The sequence below is a fragment of the Apteryx mantelli genome, chromosome 8 (assembly GCF_036417845.1).
Source record: "Apteryx mantelli isolate bAptMan1 chromosome 8, bAptMan1.hap1, whole genome shotgun sequence".
NCBI classification, from domain to species: domain Eukaryota; kingdom Metazoa; phylum Chordata; class Aves; order Apterygiformes; family Apterygidae; genus Apteryx; species Apteryx mantelli.
This window is the reverse complement of record NC_089985.1, coordinates 43,664,795-43,683,678: the sequence shown is the minus strand read 5'-3', so window position 1 is coordinate 43,683,678 and position 18,884 is coordinate 43,664,795. Positions and strand designations below refer to the sequence as shown.

Sequence of the window (18,884 nt, the reverse complement as noted above, 5' to 3'; positions counted from 1 at the left end):
CTTACAAATTGCCTTATCCCTTTGCAGTCCTGCTGCTGCCAGGAAGTTTGTAAAGGAAGAAATTAAGACTTTTGAAGATAAGTGTGAATCATATGCTGTGCTGGTTTTGGTCCTCAGTTCGCACTCTGTATAATGTTTCTTCTGTCAGGCTTCCTGTCTCACGGAGATATGGTGGTAGCAGTTATGCCTAGGTTTTGAGGAAAGCTTGTGCATTAAAAAGCTAAAATTACTGCAGAGAGTAAATGCATTATATACTTTTCTAGAGTAAGATGTTTACAGACTACACAGAAAATATCATGGATTTTGTCATAGAGGTGAATGGTCTGTTGAAGTCTCAGGACTTTATCAGACAATGTTGTATGTCTTTTGGCTTTTACTGTCAGCTGTTGACCAGACTTTGCTTAAAATCTCTTCCTTTGTGTTTGACTTTGAGGTTGCTGGGTTTTTAAGTGTCCTTCATTTGCTCCTGCAGTTCCTCACTCAAGGTGGCGATCTGACTTGATACTCACACAGTTGTGAGAGGATGGGAAAGGACAAGCCTTCTTTTGCCCTCTGGAGCACTGGTTATGACATTCTGCTTCCCTGAAAATTGAGATTTTCTTGCAGTCTACCTGTAAATCCATTTGCTTCAATCAAAATTCACAGAATGGTAGTAAAGCTCACTGAACAGCCAATGAAGATGCTTTTTTTTTCATCACTGGAGTTCTGAACAGTGCTAGCAAAGACCCTGGATTTCAAGCCATTTTGTCTCCTGAGGCCTCTTTACAGGTCATGTGCAGATGAGTCTGAAAGCATCTATAGGATCTTTTTCTGTTCTGGTCCTGTTACTTAGCCTCCAAAAGTCAGTAGAAAAAAACCCTCCTAATTTGTTATTATATGTACCTGGAGTATACATACCCAGAGTCCCAAAAGACCCATGGGAACAACTCAAAGACTCTGAAATAAACCTCCAGAAAGAGTGGAACAGCTCTGGACATGAAGAAACTGCCTCAGGCAGCCAGGGAAGAAACCCAAGAACTGTTCTTTCTTGTGTTGTGATGGCTGACCCCAACATGGAAATGTGCACCCTGTTCAGTCAGAGTCTGAAGCCAATGTTACTTGCAATCTGGTTCCTTCTGTTAAGAAATCTGAACACAAAATACTTATTTCTGCCATGACCCTCACAGGGGTAGACAACAAATACGGTATTGCTGATGTGATTGGAGTGATGTGATTGGCAATGTTTGAGGCCTGAAAACAGCTGAATTGCAGTTAATAACTGAAATCAATAAGAAAACAGGTTTAGATAACAAAACACAGTGCACTTAGTAGAACAAATGTTCTTCTGCTGCATCAGTATGTTTACAAAGATAGATACTTTAAAAGGAAATATATAACTATATAAATTATTTTATAATGATTATATTATTATATGATTATATTATGAATATATATAAAAGGAAATATATATGAACTTTTGGCCAAAGTGGGTTAGAAGGAACTGAGGAAAGATAAATTCTTTCAACATGGAATACATGGGTTCAGTCACTCAATGAAGTTATATTAAGAAAAAAAAATCCATGAGGAAGGATATTCAACTTTTTTCAATTTATTTCCTGTTACTCACTTTCTACTCAAAACTTGATCAACTGTGTCAATATCACAGTAATTTGCCATTATTTTGTTACTACTGCTGGAGAAGCAGTGGTCTTGGACTGTCTGCCTGATGTTCAATTAAACTTAATGACTTGGAGAGCTAGAATCCTCCCTGAGTTAGGGAGCAGCAGGATTTGTGGATACACATTCAACAGCACATGTAGAACTTGCCTAACCAAGAGAAATGGACCATCTGTTTCACAGACTGCTTTCTCTTAGGTAAGATCTTTACTATCATATATAAGATCTATAACACCACATATATAATGTGGAAATGACTAATTACTATACAATTTTTTTTTGTTTCTATTAAAAGAATTAAAGGGATATAGCTTCATTATAATAAATAATTGTTCCACATACAAAGTAAATACTTTTTATTTCAGATATGTTTTTTGGGAAAAAAAACCTGCTAGTACATATCTAGACATGAAGAATATGGTATTTCAGTAGTGAATATAATTTAGACTAAGAATTCAGAATTTAAAAAAAGATGGAAAACAGTGCTTTCTAATGCTATGGAAAAGAGTAGAATCATCTTACTATCGTAAGAATCAGAGCAACAGCGTATGTTACACATTACTGTTGCTTATCACTTGGTCCAGGTGCAGGACAGTTGGCTTCATATTTTTTCTTCAAGCCTTTCAAATATATTCGCAAACTGTCTGAATCCAGTCGAGAATTTCTGGCAGTCTGAACCAATCTCATTGCTAAATGATATACAACTCTTTGTTTCATGGTCTCAGGAGTGCTTTTCTGTCTATGCTGTTCTTAAAAACATAAACATGCATTAAAATATGAAATCTACATCATTCTATTGTTAAAATACTAATGCTAGCTATTTTCTGGCCCATTTCTGATCTGCTGATTTATACCATGTCTGCATAACATTACTCCCAATACTCCTTAACCCTAAGGAGAGCTTTTGGCTGTCACCTGACAGTGACCTTCAATGCAATCTCTTACAACTGTTTCCGGAAATGCAAATTTTACTTTCCTGATAATTTCTATTTGCATAAAACCATAGGCAGTGTTTATCCTATATCCTTTCAGAAATCATGAAAATATATTGGAATTTTGTAAGACAGAATTACAGTATTATAAATTACTACTACATACCAAAATTTGTCTTGCAATATGACTGGTGATTTCCTTTGCATCCAAAATTATTGATGGTGGTAGAGAGGAAACTTCCGCAGCTTTTAATCCTAAACATGTAAAATATATCAGTATTTTTGGTTGTTTTGTTTCCTTTCCCCCCTGCCTTGCCTGGTGTATGCCAGAATTAGCTTAACTTGTTTTTATAGAGTGTGATTTTTTTGTTGTTGTCGTTAAAAAAAAATCCTTTTCATAAGTTTTCTATTTGTATTTGTACTAAGTAATTCTAACAGCAGTATTGTTTATGAAATACAATGTCCACTCTGCTGCAATATTGCTTCTAAAATACACTTCCACATGAAGTTACTGCTGGTAATACTTTAACTGGGCAAGATCAGACATGTTAGGGGTTAAAGGAAAAAACAGCACAGTGGTGTTAGCTGTTTTCTAGCTTCCGTATATTTTTTCATTTAGCAGGCTGGCAAAATATTGAGATTAGGCTAAATGAGTCCTCCACTGATTCTTGGCATTCAGTGAAAATGGCTGCTCTGTTCCAATTTTCACTCTGTTGCCAGCAGCCAAACTGTCAGATACTCAGCATGAGAAAGATGTAAAATATTTGGTTCTGGCCTAGAATGATAGTACTTTTTCTTTTGCCCATGGCCCTGACTGTTCAGAGGAAGTTTTGTGCTTCATCAGGTGCTTTAATACTGTAGGGTTAAAACATAAAAGGTTCAAGAGAAGCCTTTGCACACTTTGTTAACTTTGCTCAGATAAGATAAAGAAAATACAGGGACACTGAGTTACTAAAGGTCTCCCTTTATTTTTAAAGAGACTAGTCTCTAAACATACCATTTTTCTGAGTTAGGCTTGCTGAAATTGACCATGTGTTACCAAAGCTAAAAGAAACTTAGAACTGAAGTTTTGATAAAAGAAACATGTTTAGTCTGAAATTAATTCAGCTTTGACTGGAATAATTTGTAGTCTTCAGTTATAGCAGGCTTGTAAAAATCATGGGTAGCCAATTTCCTATTGATTAAATGTTACCTACATCAAGGATCCAACTACAGAATTTAGCATTTGGAAACATGAATTTCTGTAACTCTTTAAAACTTGTAATTATGCCTTATTGTCATCCATTCATTGCTTTATTGGCCCATAATCATTTAATCTGTACAGTCTTCAGTATGATTTAGAATAAATTTAAAAGAAAAGTAAATCCACCTTCCTGAGAACACTGACACTTCAGTGGAACCTCTGAAAACAGATTTAGGCTGACATACATTAAATTCATATCATTTTTAAGGAAATTTGGTTCCTTTTTGCTAATCAAAAAAGGCAGAGCTTTTACTTAATTTGTGTATAAGTATTTATGACAAAACAAGAGAGTTCTACATAACAAAACTCAGCACTCATAGCTTTAAATTTCTGCAGAACTTTAATTTTTCCATTTGCAGAGAAGAAAGTAATTCAAATACTGTGTGGTCACAATGGCTCAACCCATTCAAATAGGGTAGATAAAGTCGCTACAGACACTATGTGGAATTTGGCAGTGAAAAGACATTTTAGTCAAGTTTTCCACACTACCCCAAATACTATTTTCCTACATGATTACTTAATCTGCTCCAAATACTTTTATACTTTATAGATTTGCCATTGTTACTCTGTAAGAGAGATTCAAACTCAGGAGAAATGTCAGCCGAAAAAATGTTAGATGCCCAATAACTGAAGATACCTTATATAATCTTTATTAAGTTAAAGTCATAATGGAATCTATTACCATAGTTCTTTTCCGCTGTATATCCTTTAGAGAGTTTGTAAGTGTAAGCAATTTTCTCCTTATTTCCAGCACTGCTTCTCACATGCTGCACTTCAAAATGGTAATTTTCCACATTGGGATATAAAGCATCTATATGACATAGTTCCAGGAAATGTGTAGCAAACAATGTAAACGCCTAAATAAGACAACAAAGAAAGAAATCTTATTTTGAAAGTGATCTTGCCATAAATTACAGTAAATAAGGAAAATTAAATGATCTCAGATGTTTGGGTCTTCCTCCAAAACTTTGAACAGCTATTTTTAAATTACCAAAAAATCACTAACAAGAATTAAAAACCTGAAGAAATGAGCTTTATGTGCATTTACTAAGTGCTGTGAACATGGGCATGCCCAAATAAAATAAGAAATGACTACAGACTACTCAGATTTAGTTTTAGACAAACTTTATCTTTTTGGGCCCTTTGTTTTCAACGTGAAATTAGACTGGCTGCTGAATATACTAGCAGTCAGCTTAATCGTATAATTGGCAAGGATATCTTTTCCGACTCTGGATTCTCCTACTCTTTTCTCAATAGAAGAAAAAAATACAGCAAAAGTAACAGGAAATTCCTGATACTTAGAAAATTTGACCAGGGTTATATTGAATTATTTTCAGAAGACTGATTGATTTCTTAAGGTATATTTTGCCTAAATTGCATGCTATAAAAATATCAGAGCTTTTTTAATTGAAACACAAAAGTACTCAAAATAAACTCTGAGAAACTGGAGCTACACACTTCCAAAAGCTGACAACAGGTTGAGGCAGATCACTTAGCTAGCAAAGAGACAAAATTTCCAATCCACCTAAAAGCATTTTCCACTTTTCTCAATAAGCCTCTAACTTCTGTGTAAGCAATTTTTAAGTTGTGTGGAACTACTATTGTATTTTAGAAAGATAACAGCCAGGTGAAGAGGTTCTCCTTTAACATTCAAATGTATAAAGCTCTACTGTCTAAGCCAAACTGAAAAGATTTTTTTTTTTTCAAAATAGGAAGGCAAACTTCCAAACAAGTTGGAAAGACATAGTGACCAGAACAACAGTGTACATCAGCATTTTTTCCTCTATCACTGAAATTCTTACTATTCACCAGCTAAGACAGATATCATACTTAGCCAAGAAGTATCTACAAAATTAAGATTAGATTATGAGAAAATAGTATATTTACTTTCAGTATGATGCAATAATTACAAGCTTTAATTTTGTTTGGGGTTTTTGCTTTTTGTTTTTGTTTTCAAAACAGGATTACCTTCAAACTCAACAGATATTCACAGGCAGCATAACAAATGCCAATACCTTCTTCAGCACTGGTACCTCTTCCAAGTTCATCAATTATGATGAGTGATTTGTCATTAGCATTTTGTATGATATATGTTATCTAGGAAAATATTTAGTTTGTTAGCATTGCTAGAAATACATCTTTGAAAAAACTGATGCTAACAGGAATATGTTGCGTTACTCGGATGAAACTTAACTCAGAATTAAAACGAAATCCTGTCAGATCCACAAGTTTTTCCCCTTCACAGCTTTCAAATAGCTGTCAATTCAAAACAAGCCAAGAATCATACTGTAGCACTCTTTCTCTTTTCCATTAAACATGTCATGTTCTCTCAAAGTCATGTTAGTTTGACAGAGAGAACTGCAACTGCTTAGACTTGAACAAATAATCATTTAAAGTTTAAGAACTAACAAAACATTGGAACTAGTGTCCAATGGAACACTGACTTTCACTCATACTGGGACCTTCTTAAAATATGCCTTTTTATTCTGTGGTTTATCATCTAGTTAGGAAACGAAAGTTGAATTTTTTTGACCACTTTTGAAAAGTACAGTTTTAGTGGAAATACACTACTATAATTTCTATCAGCTTAACAGTAAAAATGGGCCTTGGACTCTGTAATAGCAATGCTTAGTACCTCTTTCATTTCTTTCATGAATGTTGATGCATTTGTTTCTATATCATCATCCATACCTATTCTGGTGAAAATTTGCTCTGCAATTCTAAAAGAACAATATTCTGCTGGTACATAAGAACCTGCAAAACAAATAAAAATACAAGTTTTCTCATATCAGTTTGACAAATGACAGTTTGTCTGAATATGTTAGTGGGACATAAATCACCTTAACATTTTGTTTTTATGCACTTCAGAGAATTAATCTTATTCTATAAAGTTTCTTAAGATATGTTCTACCATTACTTTTTAAGAAAAATTATTAGTATAGATACTGTAGTTAAAGAAATTTATCAGTAAAACCCGATGAAATTGTATTCTTGAAGCTGTATGTCAGTCTAAAGGGATGCAAAAGTGAGAATTTACATTTATTTATATTTACATTAATTTACATTTTAGCCATTGAGATAACTAACCCCAGGAAATCTTGTTTTCCCAACCCCAAACTTGTAGTGATTTACCAGATTTGAGACTTGCTAGTTTTAATGACTAGAAGAGGAAGCCTGCCTAGTCTCCTTTACTCATATAAGGCTATCTTTTGTGAGCGCAATTCCTGAAGAACTTGCAGTTATTTGGGATTAGGTCCATAAGCACATCCTGTACCAATTTTGTTCTCCCCTACCAAGTAGTTTTAATCAAGTAGAATAAGGGTCAGCATACTGAAGTCCTTCTCCTGCAATACTGTCTGAAAATTATCTTTAAGGTAAAAATCATGAAGGAGTTCTTGAGTACAGGGGTATGTCCCAGATAGTAAGATTTTACAGGTACTTGTTTTACATTTATAATTTTACTGATAGAGCCTTGCAGTATTTATTACTGCTTTTGTTTGATGTAGTAGTTAATGGATAAATAATAAACTCTGCTTGGCCACAGGCATGTGTCTCTACATAACTGAGGTACACTCAAGTTTATCTGTTCCTTTTTGATGACTAATACATATACAGCCTGAATGGCATTCTTCCAGGACACTATCAATTAAGCATGAATTAGGATGCTTCAAAGAATTAAAGCGCACAACTGATATCCTTCTCCTAAAGACAGACTGTGAATGCTGCCAGATAACAAAGTGGGGGCAGGGGCATAAGTCTCCAGTGGAGGACCCCAAACCTTTCAACAGCCTCCATCAGCAACACAAGAGCTGGTAGGAGCAGGAGGACTAGAAAATTACCTGTTACTGTTTAGAGAGAATATTACCCTCAAAGCCAAATCATTCAACTTTGTGAATAATTTTAAACTAGAAAACAAAGTACTGCAAAAGATTACTGATATGGTAACCTGTTGCTTACCAATCTGCGCCATAATTTGACAGAGAGCAATCTGTTTTAGATATGTTGATTTCCCACTCATATTTGGTCCTGTAATAATGATGAAACTGCTACCCTCTGTCAGATACGTGTTATTAGGCACAGGTTTTTCCACAGCTATTTTTTCAAGAATGGGATGCCATCCCTGCTTGATTGCTAAAGTATCAGTAAATTCTGGACGAACTAAATGAGAAAAAGAATATAAAATATTACAGAGTTAATATGGAAACCTTTAAGTTACTAAACTGGTGCATTTTGAAATAAAGTCATTCTTGCAGAACAGAAGTAAAATTCTGTGGTCCTGATTCCCTGATTTTTACTCTTGTAGTCAGCAAGACTGCTTATAAAAAATATTATTTATATACACACACACACATATATTTACATGTGCCAGATTTTTAAGAACCATTGAGAAAAGCTCATTTGCTATTACCAGATTATCAAAGATGGAACACTTAAAAGTTATCAACAATTTTCAAGTACAGATTATGATTGTCATACAAGTCTTCATGATCTATTAGTACAAAAAAAAAATACACCAACATTCCATTCCTAAATTAACCTTCTGTGTTTGTGTTGGTATAAACAAAATTTGAAGAGTGAAGCTTGAAAAGGAATTCAAACTGAAAACCTGAAACAGAGTTTTATAATTACTAGAATATGAACATGCAAAATACAGGGATCATGAACTGTTATCTAGGTACCTTATTATATAAACATGGGGAACAAGGAAGTAGCATTCCTTCTCTTTTTGTTAATATTTTATCATATTGATAATTTGGGTATATGCCATGCCTATAGAGATTCATTTGATACTGGGACTATCTACATGTGTATCTGGCAGAACACAGTTTTTTATTCTCAATCTATTCCTTATCTCTCTCTCCACCTCTATAGCAGTACCCCAGGCTAACAAAGAAAGGTTGTTAAATTCAGTTAAATTCAAAACTGAAAAAAGCAGTTTTTCAAGTTTAAACACTGGGCAACTCTAATTACCTGATGTATGCATTTAGTCATTTAATGATGTGGGGGAGAGAGTCAACTGGCAAAGAGAACCAGAAGCTACAAAAGAGTCCATTTCTTCGGGTGGACACACACATGCATGCATATCTAGGTGCAATTCTGCAGGTGTGGATTTATGGGAGAAGCTCAGCAGCTTTGGTCTCCTTACTGCTGCTGAAGAACATTCGTGCTCTATTCATTGGATGGGAAAAAGAGTGTGATGTATGGAATATATCAGCTACTTGTTGTGATTGCATTCCACAGCACATGAAGATTCACATGGTCCATGCTACAAAGGCAAAACCTGAACTGGAAGTTTCACAGCTGCATCAATAGCGCTGAGCTAATATCCCCTGCTAAAACGGCTTCCAGACTTGAATTAGTATCTACATAGTGTTATACTCTACATATAAGCATCTCAGGTCAGCATTAAGTTAAGAGAGTGTGCTCATTTGTACTTTGCAGAACTGGGCTGGGAAAGCAGGATGACCCTACGATGCAATACAACAGAATCTTTGATCCAGGACATAAACAATATGCAGGTAAGCATATGATTGTGGATTCCTTAGAAGACCGATTCCCAAAAATGCCTAGTTGAAGCAGGTGAAGGTAGCCACTTATTTTGTCTTCGGGTATATACTTAATGTTCACCTCCTTATATTACGTTGTGCCCTTTTGGAACAGAACTGTAAACTCAAATATTCACAGACTTTACGCTTTTGAATAAAATATGCTTAAACTGGCTATCTTGAAAAGATACTGGTTATGAAGGCTTACAGCAGCTAAATGGCAGAATACAATTTCAATTAATGGATACAGAAAGAACACAACCACAAAACTGGAAAAGATACTGGAGCCAAATAGAGCAGGAACCTACTGAGAAACAGAAAAATAAATGACATGGGCGTAGCAATTACAGAACCAGAAAAAGCAGCCAGGATATTCTCCAACAGTAGGGTCTTTATCTGGCCTATGACAGAATCAAGGAAGAAACTTACCATAGTCAGATAGAGTACAGGCATGGGCAAATGAAAGCAGCATGTCCAACATTGACACAATGTCAGATAGCTTGTACAGGCAATGAATATATTCATAGATCTCGTTGAGTAGTTTACACACTATTCTGCAATAAGACTGATTTAGTTGTTGCACAATACATATTGTCACTTTATACAACTTACAGAAATAAAACAACAATTAATAATGTTCATTCTGCATATATTAGAACAAAAAGTTACTTCATAAAATGCAATCGACATCTGTCAGATGCAGGCAAATGTGTAAATTTCTTTAAAGTATATTAAGATCTCATGCCATAATAACCACAAATCAAATTCTGCTATCAGGCACATAGCTCAAATATCAACAGCTCGTAAGAAAACTTCACAAAGAGAATAAAAATATAACTGTGGAATCAATTATGTTTTATTAGCATCTCAAGTGTTAATAAACATGTGACTAATTCCCTTAGGCCTTCATGTTGATAATGAAACCACATGGTCTCTAGAATGAATTTCCATGAAATTGACACGCAACATTAGACCTAATAAGTCTTATGATATAGATAGCATAAGACTTACAAAACATGCACCAAGGACAAAAATGCAGAAATAGACAGTTTACTGTAAATGCAAGGAACTGATTAAAAAAGTGACTCTGCATTACAAAACTAATACATACATTGTGTCATTTTTTGTAGATAATTCACCCCAAAGAAGTTTAATAAGTGTGAAGGATACCTTTATTAATAAATGCCTACATATGTGTAAACACATTCAATACACTACACATTTCATGTTATTTTTTCTCTCAGGAATTATATTTAATCGGTGTCACTGTGGATTGTTTCTGTAAGTGACCACAGCTTAGCAATAAGATAGCATTAAGCAAACTTGTAATTAGCTGTTAATGTGACAAAATAAATGCAGTTAGCACAAATATTAAACAGTTTTAAATGCTCTTACAAGTAGGTCATGTGATAAATTTCTGTGAGGGATTCCTGACATCTTTCATTCATTTTTATTAAGTCTGCTGAAGTAAAGCTGTATGTGTTTTTCATTTTAGTGATCTGCAGGGAATTCAAACCAAAAATCAAAACTTGCCATATAATCACAAACAAAAATACAGTCCAAAAAACAAACTGGGAACAATATGAAAAACAAATGGAAAAATTAATGCCTTGTTTCAATTTTCCTAGATAAATTTTCATAAAAAAAAATTAAAAGAGAATGCAGTTATCAGCAAGATATAAATTTTATAATTGCACATTTTCTGACTGGATTAAGCATAACTATAACTAGAGCAGGTGTAAAAACATACCAAACTATACGCTCATTTATTTCTAAGCATCTTCACTAAAATTATTTTTATTGTTAAATTATTTTATAATATATATTTTATTAATGTTTTATATACATTTTTATATCCATTAATTATCCAAAAGTATTATGACAAAACATCTCTAGTACAGATACCTTTGTAAATTCTGAAGGAAGCTGGCCATCGGGTAATGTTGAACAATCGGCATTCATCTGGATAAAAAATCCACGAGCAGAGCTGAAACTTGTTCTCATTGGTAGATTGTATTTTTCAGCAAGTTGTGTTATCAGACCTATGTACCACAAATAAAGATTTTACCAAAATTAGTTATATACACATACATGTTTGTTTGAGTAAATAGACATACTGGGAATGCAATTAATGTGTTGAAAGTGTCAGGTAAGTAACATGTCAAAAGGTCTTAAAAGTGGGCTTCTGTGGAGTTAAAAAAACTCAGTAACATAATAAAATCTGCTTGCATAAAGCTACTGGGAAAAAGTTCCAGTGGGGAATAAGATAATTCATGCATTCTTTAAAAACAGTCTTTACATTTGACCAACTCCCGGGTAGGCTTGGCTACGGAAAGGAAAGTTTCCTAGAGCACTTAGCTTCAGATGATATTTAATCAACAGACAGACTATAAACTGTAAATTAGGGGACTCTGTTTTTACCAGTTCATGATTACAAGCAATGTTCTTTCCCTTGACTGAGGTAAATGCTTTACATTTGTAACCCCTCCCCTTAAATCCATCTTGTTATTAGCTTAGAAGATGCTGGGTATGGGAAACCGTTGGATGATAGAAGGATATGTACTACTAAGTGTTGGGGGGGGGGATGATAGGGTTACTTTGAGCTGTTTGTTTTACTCATTGTTCTGTCTAAGCTTGCCCACTTTTTGATGTTCCAGCCACTCAGGACATAGAAGAGCAAGTTAGGCCGTTCTGGATATCTCTCAGTCTCTAAATCACTTAGTCTAATCCAGGAAAGAGGAAAAGAGAGAAGAATCCCTTCTGCAGACATGTGGGCTGCAGTGAAAACAGACAAGGGGAACACAGCTACCAAGTTTTGGAGGGTTTAGGAAATAAAAAACAATAATGCTTATGCTTTTCACTGTGTACTATGTAGAAGGTAAATCTAAAAGTAAACAGGAAGCTCAGAACATATTACAGATGCTAAAGTTTCTGATAACTTGTTAATTATTTTTCCAATTAAAAAGTAAACTAAGAAGTTATTTAGCTAGAAATCACATCTGACACACTACGAAAAAGATATGTTCCAGAAGATATATTTTTTCTTCAATTTTGACACAACGATAAACAGCAAGGTTACTAATGCACAGTAACAGTCATTATATTAAAATTCCTTGCATTATTTATTTCCAACTCTTAATAGCTTGGTTAAAAAGCAGTCCACAGATAGATCAAGACTGTTTAAAATATAAGGAACAAAATACTCAAATATTTTCATTCAAGAAGCTAAAACTTTATGCAGAATGTTTTAATTGGAATAATTTTGTTATGATAGCTTTTTTGTGTATTTTTAGAGGATAAAGAGCAACAAAATTTTAAATAAAGGGAACACAATATAATTTTTCATCCTCATTTAAATAAAAATTGAGAGCTTTTATGTACAAATGGAAAATCTCAGTAAATGCCTGAAAACTATTTCAATTACTCACCAATGACAATCAATTTATACTAATACTCAATGCCATTTTCATCTCAGAAGGTTTTCATAATATATTATATGTGATTGTATGGCTCCTACATGCTAGATGCAATATGTTTTGAATTCCAAGTACATAAAAATCTTAGTCTAGAAATACCTGCTATGTCATCAACAATTTCTGTGTACGTTCTACGAGCTATATCAAGGAATTCATTGACATTCGGCTTTACAGCATAGCATTTCTGGGTCCTCATATTCAGACATCCTTTTGTATACCGTGTATCATCATTAATTACAGTTGTTATCTTTTCAAGTATAATTCCAAACCTGCAATATTAATTGTATCACAGTTAAATTAGCTACATAATATGATTTTTATTTGTATTATCATTCTGAAATTATAAATAATATTTCAGATAGCTGAAGCAAGTACACCTCTATGGTTAAAAATAAACAGTAAATTTCATGTGATTTTCACCTCAGAATAAAGTATGAATACACTTAAATGTCACTCAAATCTTTGGCAGACAAATTATTTCTCAAATATAGGTCACAATTGTTTTTTGCATTATTATGGGGACTCAAGGAAACCTGTACTGTGTTTTTATTATGATTTTTGAGTACTTGATTTAAAAAATCTTTACTGTTATTCAGCAATTGCGATATGTCAGGTAATTTTCCATTTTGCTTTATACACTATATATTAGTTGAAATTTTGAATTTTTTAAGTTATCTGCTTTTAGGTGAAACAATAGAGCTACAGCTATAACTACAAATAAACAAAGATGATGTATTTTTGATCTTACAGACATCCTCAAGGAAGATGAAAGTTTCTAGCATACCAGCTAAAATATTATTGTAATACCTTGAATCTTCAAGCGAACTGTAGTAAGCTTTTAGCAGAGGTGTGCTGCAGTTTCTTAAAGCAGCCTGTTGAAAATTAAAATATGAACACAAATAATTACTTCATTTCACAGCCCTTTCAAAGGACTGAAAGGTCTTAGTTCACTGAGGCTTACTAGTGGTTGCATGAGCACCTTAAAGAATTCAAGCAGGAGGCTCCATTAAATACTTGTTATAAAATCAATTATTCAGGTAACTATATGAATCCAGTTCTTAGAGTACTGGACTCAAATACATGTTTTCAACTAACTTAAGAGTTAGCATAGATTATGTTGGCAGTATTGTGTTCTGCGAGATATAAAGTAAATTTAATGAACTGCACAGCATAAAAATAAGGACTAACTGGTCTGTCCTTTACACAGAGGAAAAGAAAAAAAAAGACAGATACAGCTTACCTTTAGAGGCTCTACAAGTTCTAGAGTATGCTTCAGGTAGATTAAATTAGTTATTTTTGATTCAGCAGTTTTAACCTGTTGAAAAAGTTTACAAAGGTTGGAGGGGTTTGTATGCTTGTTTATTTAAAGACAATATTTAAGAACTAGCAGAACTCTCATTATAACTGTATCAGATTTATACTTCAAATTTTAATGAAAATTGCCAAAATACTCCTTTGACAACTTGGTACATAACTGCATAAAAGCATGTACCTGAATTTATATCACCTACTGTGATAATTTGCCCAACAGTAACTGATACTTTTCATATGTATGCATTGATAGTGGGGATTGACAAAGAGAACACCTGGCTAACCCAAGCCATGAAGCCTTCTTTTATTCTTCTATGTCATAGCTTGTAGATTGTTCCAAAGCCATATGCATGATGCATCTTACTTGTGAAACACAGCCTCTTTTACAAATGCTGTAAAATGCAACGCAACCCAGTTTGGTTGATTTATCTTTGGTTGATATATTTAAATTCTTAAACATCTGCACATACAATTAAGAAAAAAGAAAATTCAATAAACATTAAAAATGCTTGCTTACAGTAAAGGTTGTTCTTCAAAATTTTTTGTCCACATATACATTCTACCTTATTTTGTATGCCTCATGAACTTTTAAGTCAAAGAATTCTGCTGGTGCCATTAGGGCACAGCAAATGTACTGTATGTCCTTGTACTTTCAGGTGAGGGCATTAAAGAATAAGATTATCCTTCTATCTTCTAAAAGCAAATAAGAAAAAAACGTGTATGTATGTATGTATTTATATATATATATATACACACACACACACACACATACATATATATATAGACACACACACTCCCACGATATAACTCAAAAAAGAGCAGTTACTTTGAAAATAAGTAGTATCTTTTCCTTTGCGGGTATGTATACTTACTTATTCCCCTCCAGGTAATGTCAAACAGTTCTCCATTGAAGTGGAGGAACTTTGGAACATTTTCAGACAGAGAAATATTCTAAGACCTACTGTTCAGAAAAGATATGTAGTAAGGATCACAGAACAGTTATACAGACATCTGTTAAAAGGTTATTACCAACTAGCTTGCATGCTACCAGAATGTAAAACTGCCTCTGAAGATGGATTTGAAGATATATGTAAGCTAAAGAGCCATGAATTTTTATGTATTTCATCCTATCAACATAGGAAGCTGGTACTCTGAAACAAAGAAAAGGAAGCATCTCTCACTAGGAGTGAATTTTTAGAAACCAATACAGATAAGCAGATTGTTTGGTTGAGAAGAAAATCCAGTGTCAGTTTTTACCATGAGTTTAGGAATGTGACCCCAGTATCTGTATATAACGCTTTAATCTTGTGGTAGAGAGCATCTCTTGCTTTATCTTACCTTTGCTAAAAAGGTTATCTTTGCTAAAAGATGGCGGAGGTCTGATGTTAAATCTACCAGTGGAAAGACCATAATCTGCAAAGGAACGCGGGGTCTCAATCCTGTGATGGAATTAGGCATCAAAAGGAGAGATATGGTCTTATGTGAAGAGTTGGTATGCTGTATTAGAATATACCAGTGATAAAAAGTAATTCTTACATGAACTTTCACTGAACTGATATTGTAAGTATAGCTTTGTACATGCTGCACTTTGAGAGGGAGAAAATGAATGAATACAACTGTAGTGGATAATACTGTATAACGCTAGTTCTTTTTGAGTCATTTCATTATTAATGACTAAAATGCAAGCCTCTTCTTTACAGTCCTCAAATTAATTTGCCCACAGTCATATTCTGACATATAAAGCATGAAAATTTAGAGAAGCAGTTGGCTTTGGTTTTGTGCACACTGTGTATTACTGGAAAAATCTAATAGTTGTTATTAAGACAGGTCCTACAGCTTTAAGCACTGTATCACTATTTCAATGGATCAGCCCTAGTTTAATTTTTGTATTTCCTGAAAATTCACTGAAACAAGCAAACAAAAAAACCCTGACTTTTCCTCCCTGCGAGAGGAGGAGTGAATCTGTCATAGGTCTGGAACTTCAGCAGGCACAGCATCCATTAAATTTATTCTTCAGATGGGTGACCAAGTAATCCAAAGCAGGTGGTCCTCATTTCCCCCAAAAGTTGGATGTTTATCCAGCTTTTAAGGATCCTTCATGACTGAGACAAGAGGTTCTTTTAAGGAAACGTGCTTTTTCGTCCAGGTACCTTTGATTTACTTATACATGCAGATTCCACAGAGGGACTACCTGATTTCACAGATGACATGTTTTTTTCAAGCAAGACTTCTCAGCAAGATTGTCAATTGATGGTCCTTTTTAGGAAGGCAGAATGTTCATGTCAAGCATACTATTAACACTTTCAGTGCCTGAATCTGTAGGTTTTCAAGATTAGCACCTCATCTGTTGAGTGGTGGAATATCTGTGATGAAAATTGTTACAGACAGTATGGGTGAAAAAAAGACCTCTGAACATACTGAATGGGTTAATCTAGCTGTGCTGTATTAGAGCTAGTCAAGATTGAAAACACTGCAGTTAAAGTGCACAGTGCACATGGGCATACATAAAGGCATTCAGTCTGACAAGTCTTCGTCAAAGTCATACAGTTAGTTTTGTTTTCACGTTACAGATCTCTACAAGGAAAGCAGGGAGCAGTAAATGTTCAGCTTTTGGGGTGCATCTTAAGATAAATTTATCTGTATTACAGTTCTGCTGGACTCTGCATCTTACTTCTTTAACTGGCATTAGACAAGTCATTTAAGCAGATAAGTCAGTATGTGAGAAGGAACTGAAAGGTGAGTCACAAATCTTTACACTGGCATAAATCAGGCAAGGCATAAGCCTCAACAGCACTGGTAGTAGAAATCTACTCAAGTATAGCAGTCAAACATAACCTACAATGGAATGGTGTTACAAGATGCTGAGGAGAAAGAAGTTGAGGTTCAGTTATCTCAAGCACACTGTGGTTAACTGTGTTGTGTCTAGTCTCAATCAAGAGCCAGTAATGAGCTACATATATCTATCCTATTTTGATATTTGTATTTCATGTGTTAAAGTACAAACTGATATAGGAGTTAAGCTCTGATGAAAAAAAACATCTCTCACTGAAACATGCCAATAGTTACTAGGAGAGAGAGAGAGTTTCCTACCCCCTTCAGGGATTTTCGTTTTATGAACTGGTTAAGAACAGGAGGTGACCGCAAGTCTAACAAAGACACACTGGCACACTGAAGGGAAACCCTTACTTTACGTACTTGATTCCGACTGTCTCCTGGTTAAAAATGTAACAGCATGAATTTCAAGGTGAATGATTAAATCTGTGTTGATTTCTTGAAAGACTTCAAAGGGGAAGCTTCTATTCCTTTCAGACTACAAGGAATAATTTCTGTTGATTTATATTACATGATATACTAAGAAATTCTTGAATTTCTAGTAAGGAAGACGCTTAATTTTGTTTAGGCTATCAAAAATTATATTAACCTCCAAAAATAAGAGAGCAGATTCTCCTATACAATTTTTCCTTTCATGCTGACATGAAAAAAAAATCCTTTTTTATCCGAGCACTAATGAATAGGATGTACACATATAACGAATAAAGGTGGGGAGTGATGAAAAAAGTAAACATTTTTGAAGTCCAATTTTCATGAGGTAACATGAACGCGATATTGAAGCAAACCCAAATTTTTCTAACATTCTCTCATGAGAATCTTCCACTGCTGTGAAGTAAGATATACTCGTAGTACATGATGACATCATGCCATGTCTTCTTAAGGTGAAGCCTTTTTCTTATAACATCATGCATATATATATATATATAGATATAGATATCACATTTTTATGTTGCATATTTTCTTCAGATAACTGATTAAGATGTATTTTGAAACATACTGTATCCTGCTTTGGAATTTGTACCAAAACTGAAAGTAGTTGTTCAGTATCCAGAAATTTTGAGATAACTGTAAAACAAAAGTAAATAGATCAGAAATTGAACTGAAACTTGCAATAAAATTATATTAGCAAATTAGTTGAAAAATATGCACACAATTACTTAGTAATATTTTTGTTAATCTTTTTCTTCCTTTTTACTACCATATATTCACAAATTATTCACCATAATATTTTTAAAAATTTAGCTGTAGCTTAAACTATTTTGTGATAACTATACTTCCCATACCTAAGTATGCAGTGATTATTATATTGGTGGACATACCTATCACCAATTCAATGATATTCTTTTAAGTAAAGCAGCTTTCAAAGTATATGTGATCTAGAGAATAAGAAAACTAAGAATATTCTCACTGTCAATAATAATAAAGAAAATATAGGAAAAGAAAAACTTCGACAACCAAGACTGCCCATAAACAACTTTTCCTGTCTACACTTACAGAAATGTAATTAAACAAAACATCAGACTGAGCAACACTGAAGCACAGTGGGTTACCTCAAAAACCACAGTAATCTTTGCTTGAACATCCACAGACAAAAAGAAAGCTTTTACTATCAGTAAGATGAACCTATATGCACCCTAAAAATTCACAAGTTATGACTTATATAGTTTAGACCTCCAAGATAAGACCTTCATGTCATCCACATCTGTATGATAAGGGACCCTGAGAAGCGAAAACATATATTTTTTTAGGTGTGCAAGTTATTTTTTGTTCGATAGAATCACATTTCTATTGTTCAAAGCCAGATAAAGGTTAAGCTTATGCAATCCAGCTCTAGGTGGACTAATTTATACCTTTTAGTTTTGGGGGTTTTTTTAATTTGTCTGAATCA

The 18,884-nt window shown here is 34.0% G+C and overlaps 1 protein-coding gene across 1 annotated transcript in view; it reads right to left on the bottom strand.

Moving 5' to 3' along the window:
• Nucleotides 1-2,081: 2,081 nt before the first annotated feature.
• Nucleotides 2,082-18,884, bottom strand: part of MSH4 (mutS homolog 4) — a 31,218-nt gene continuing 14,415 nt past the window's right edge. The window contains exons 8-20 of the mRNA XM_067300517.1: nt 17,994-18,061; nt 14,094-14,168; nt 13,661-13,725; nt 12,953-13,122; nt 11,283-11,419; nt 10,773-10,876; nt 9,807-9,931; nt 7,789-7,989; nt 6,467-6,585; nt 5,800-5,928; nt 4,514-4,688; nt 2,755-2,843; nt 2,082-2,400 (exon numbers count right to left, since the gene is read on the bottom strand). Of these exons, the coding sequence (XP_067156618.1) occupies nt 2,215-2,400; nt 2,755-2,843; nt 4,514-4,688; nt 5,800-5,928; nt 6,467-6,585; nt 7,789-7,989; nt 9,807-9,931; nt 10,773-10,876; nt 11,283-11,419; nt 12,953-13,122; nt 13,661-13,725; nt 14,094-14,168; nt 17,994-18,061 (1,643 nt within the window). The 3' untranslated portion in view covers nt 2,082-2,214. The remainder of the gene's footprint in view (nt 2,401-2,754; nt 2,844-4,513; nt 4,689-5,799; nt 5,929-6,466; nt 6,586-7,788; nt 7,990-9,806; nt 9,932-10,772; nt 10,877-11,282; nt 11,420-12,952; nt 13,123-13,660; nt 13,726-14,093; nt 14,169-17,993; nt 18,062-18,884) is intronic.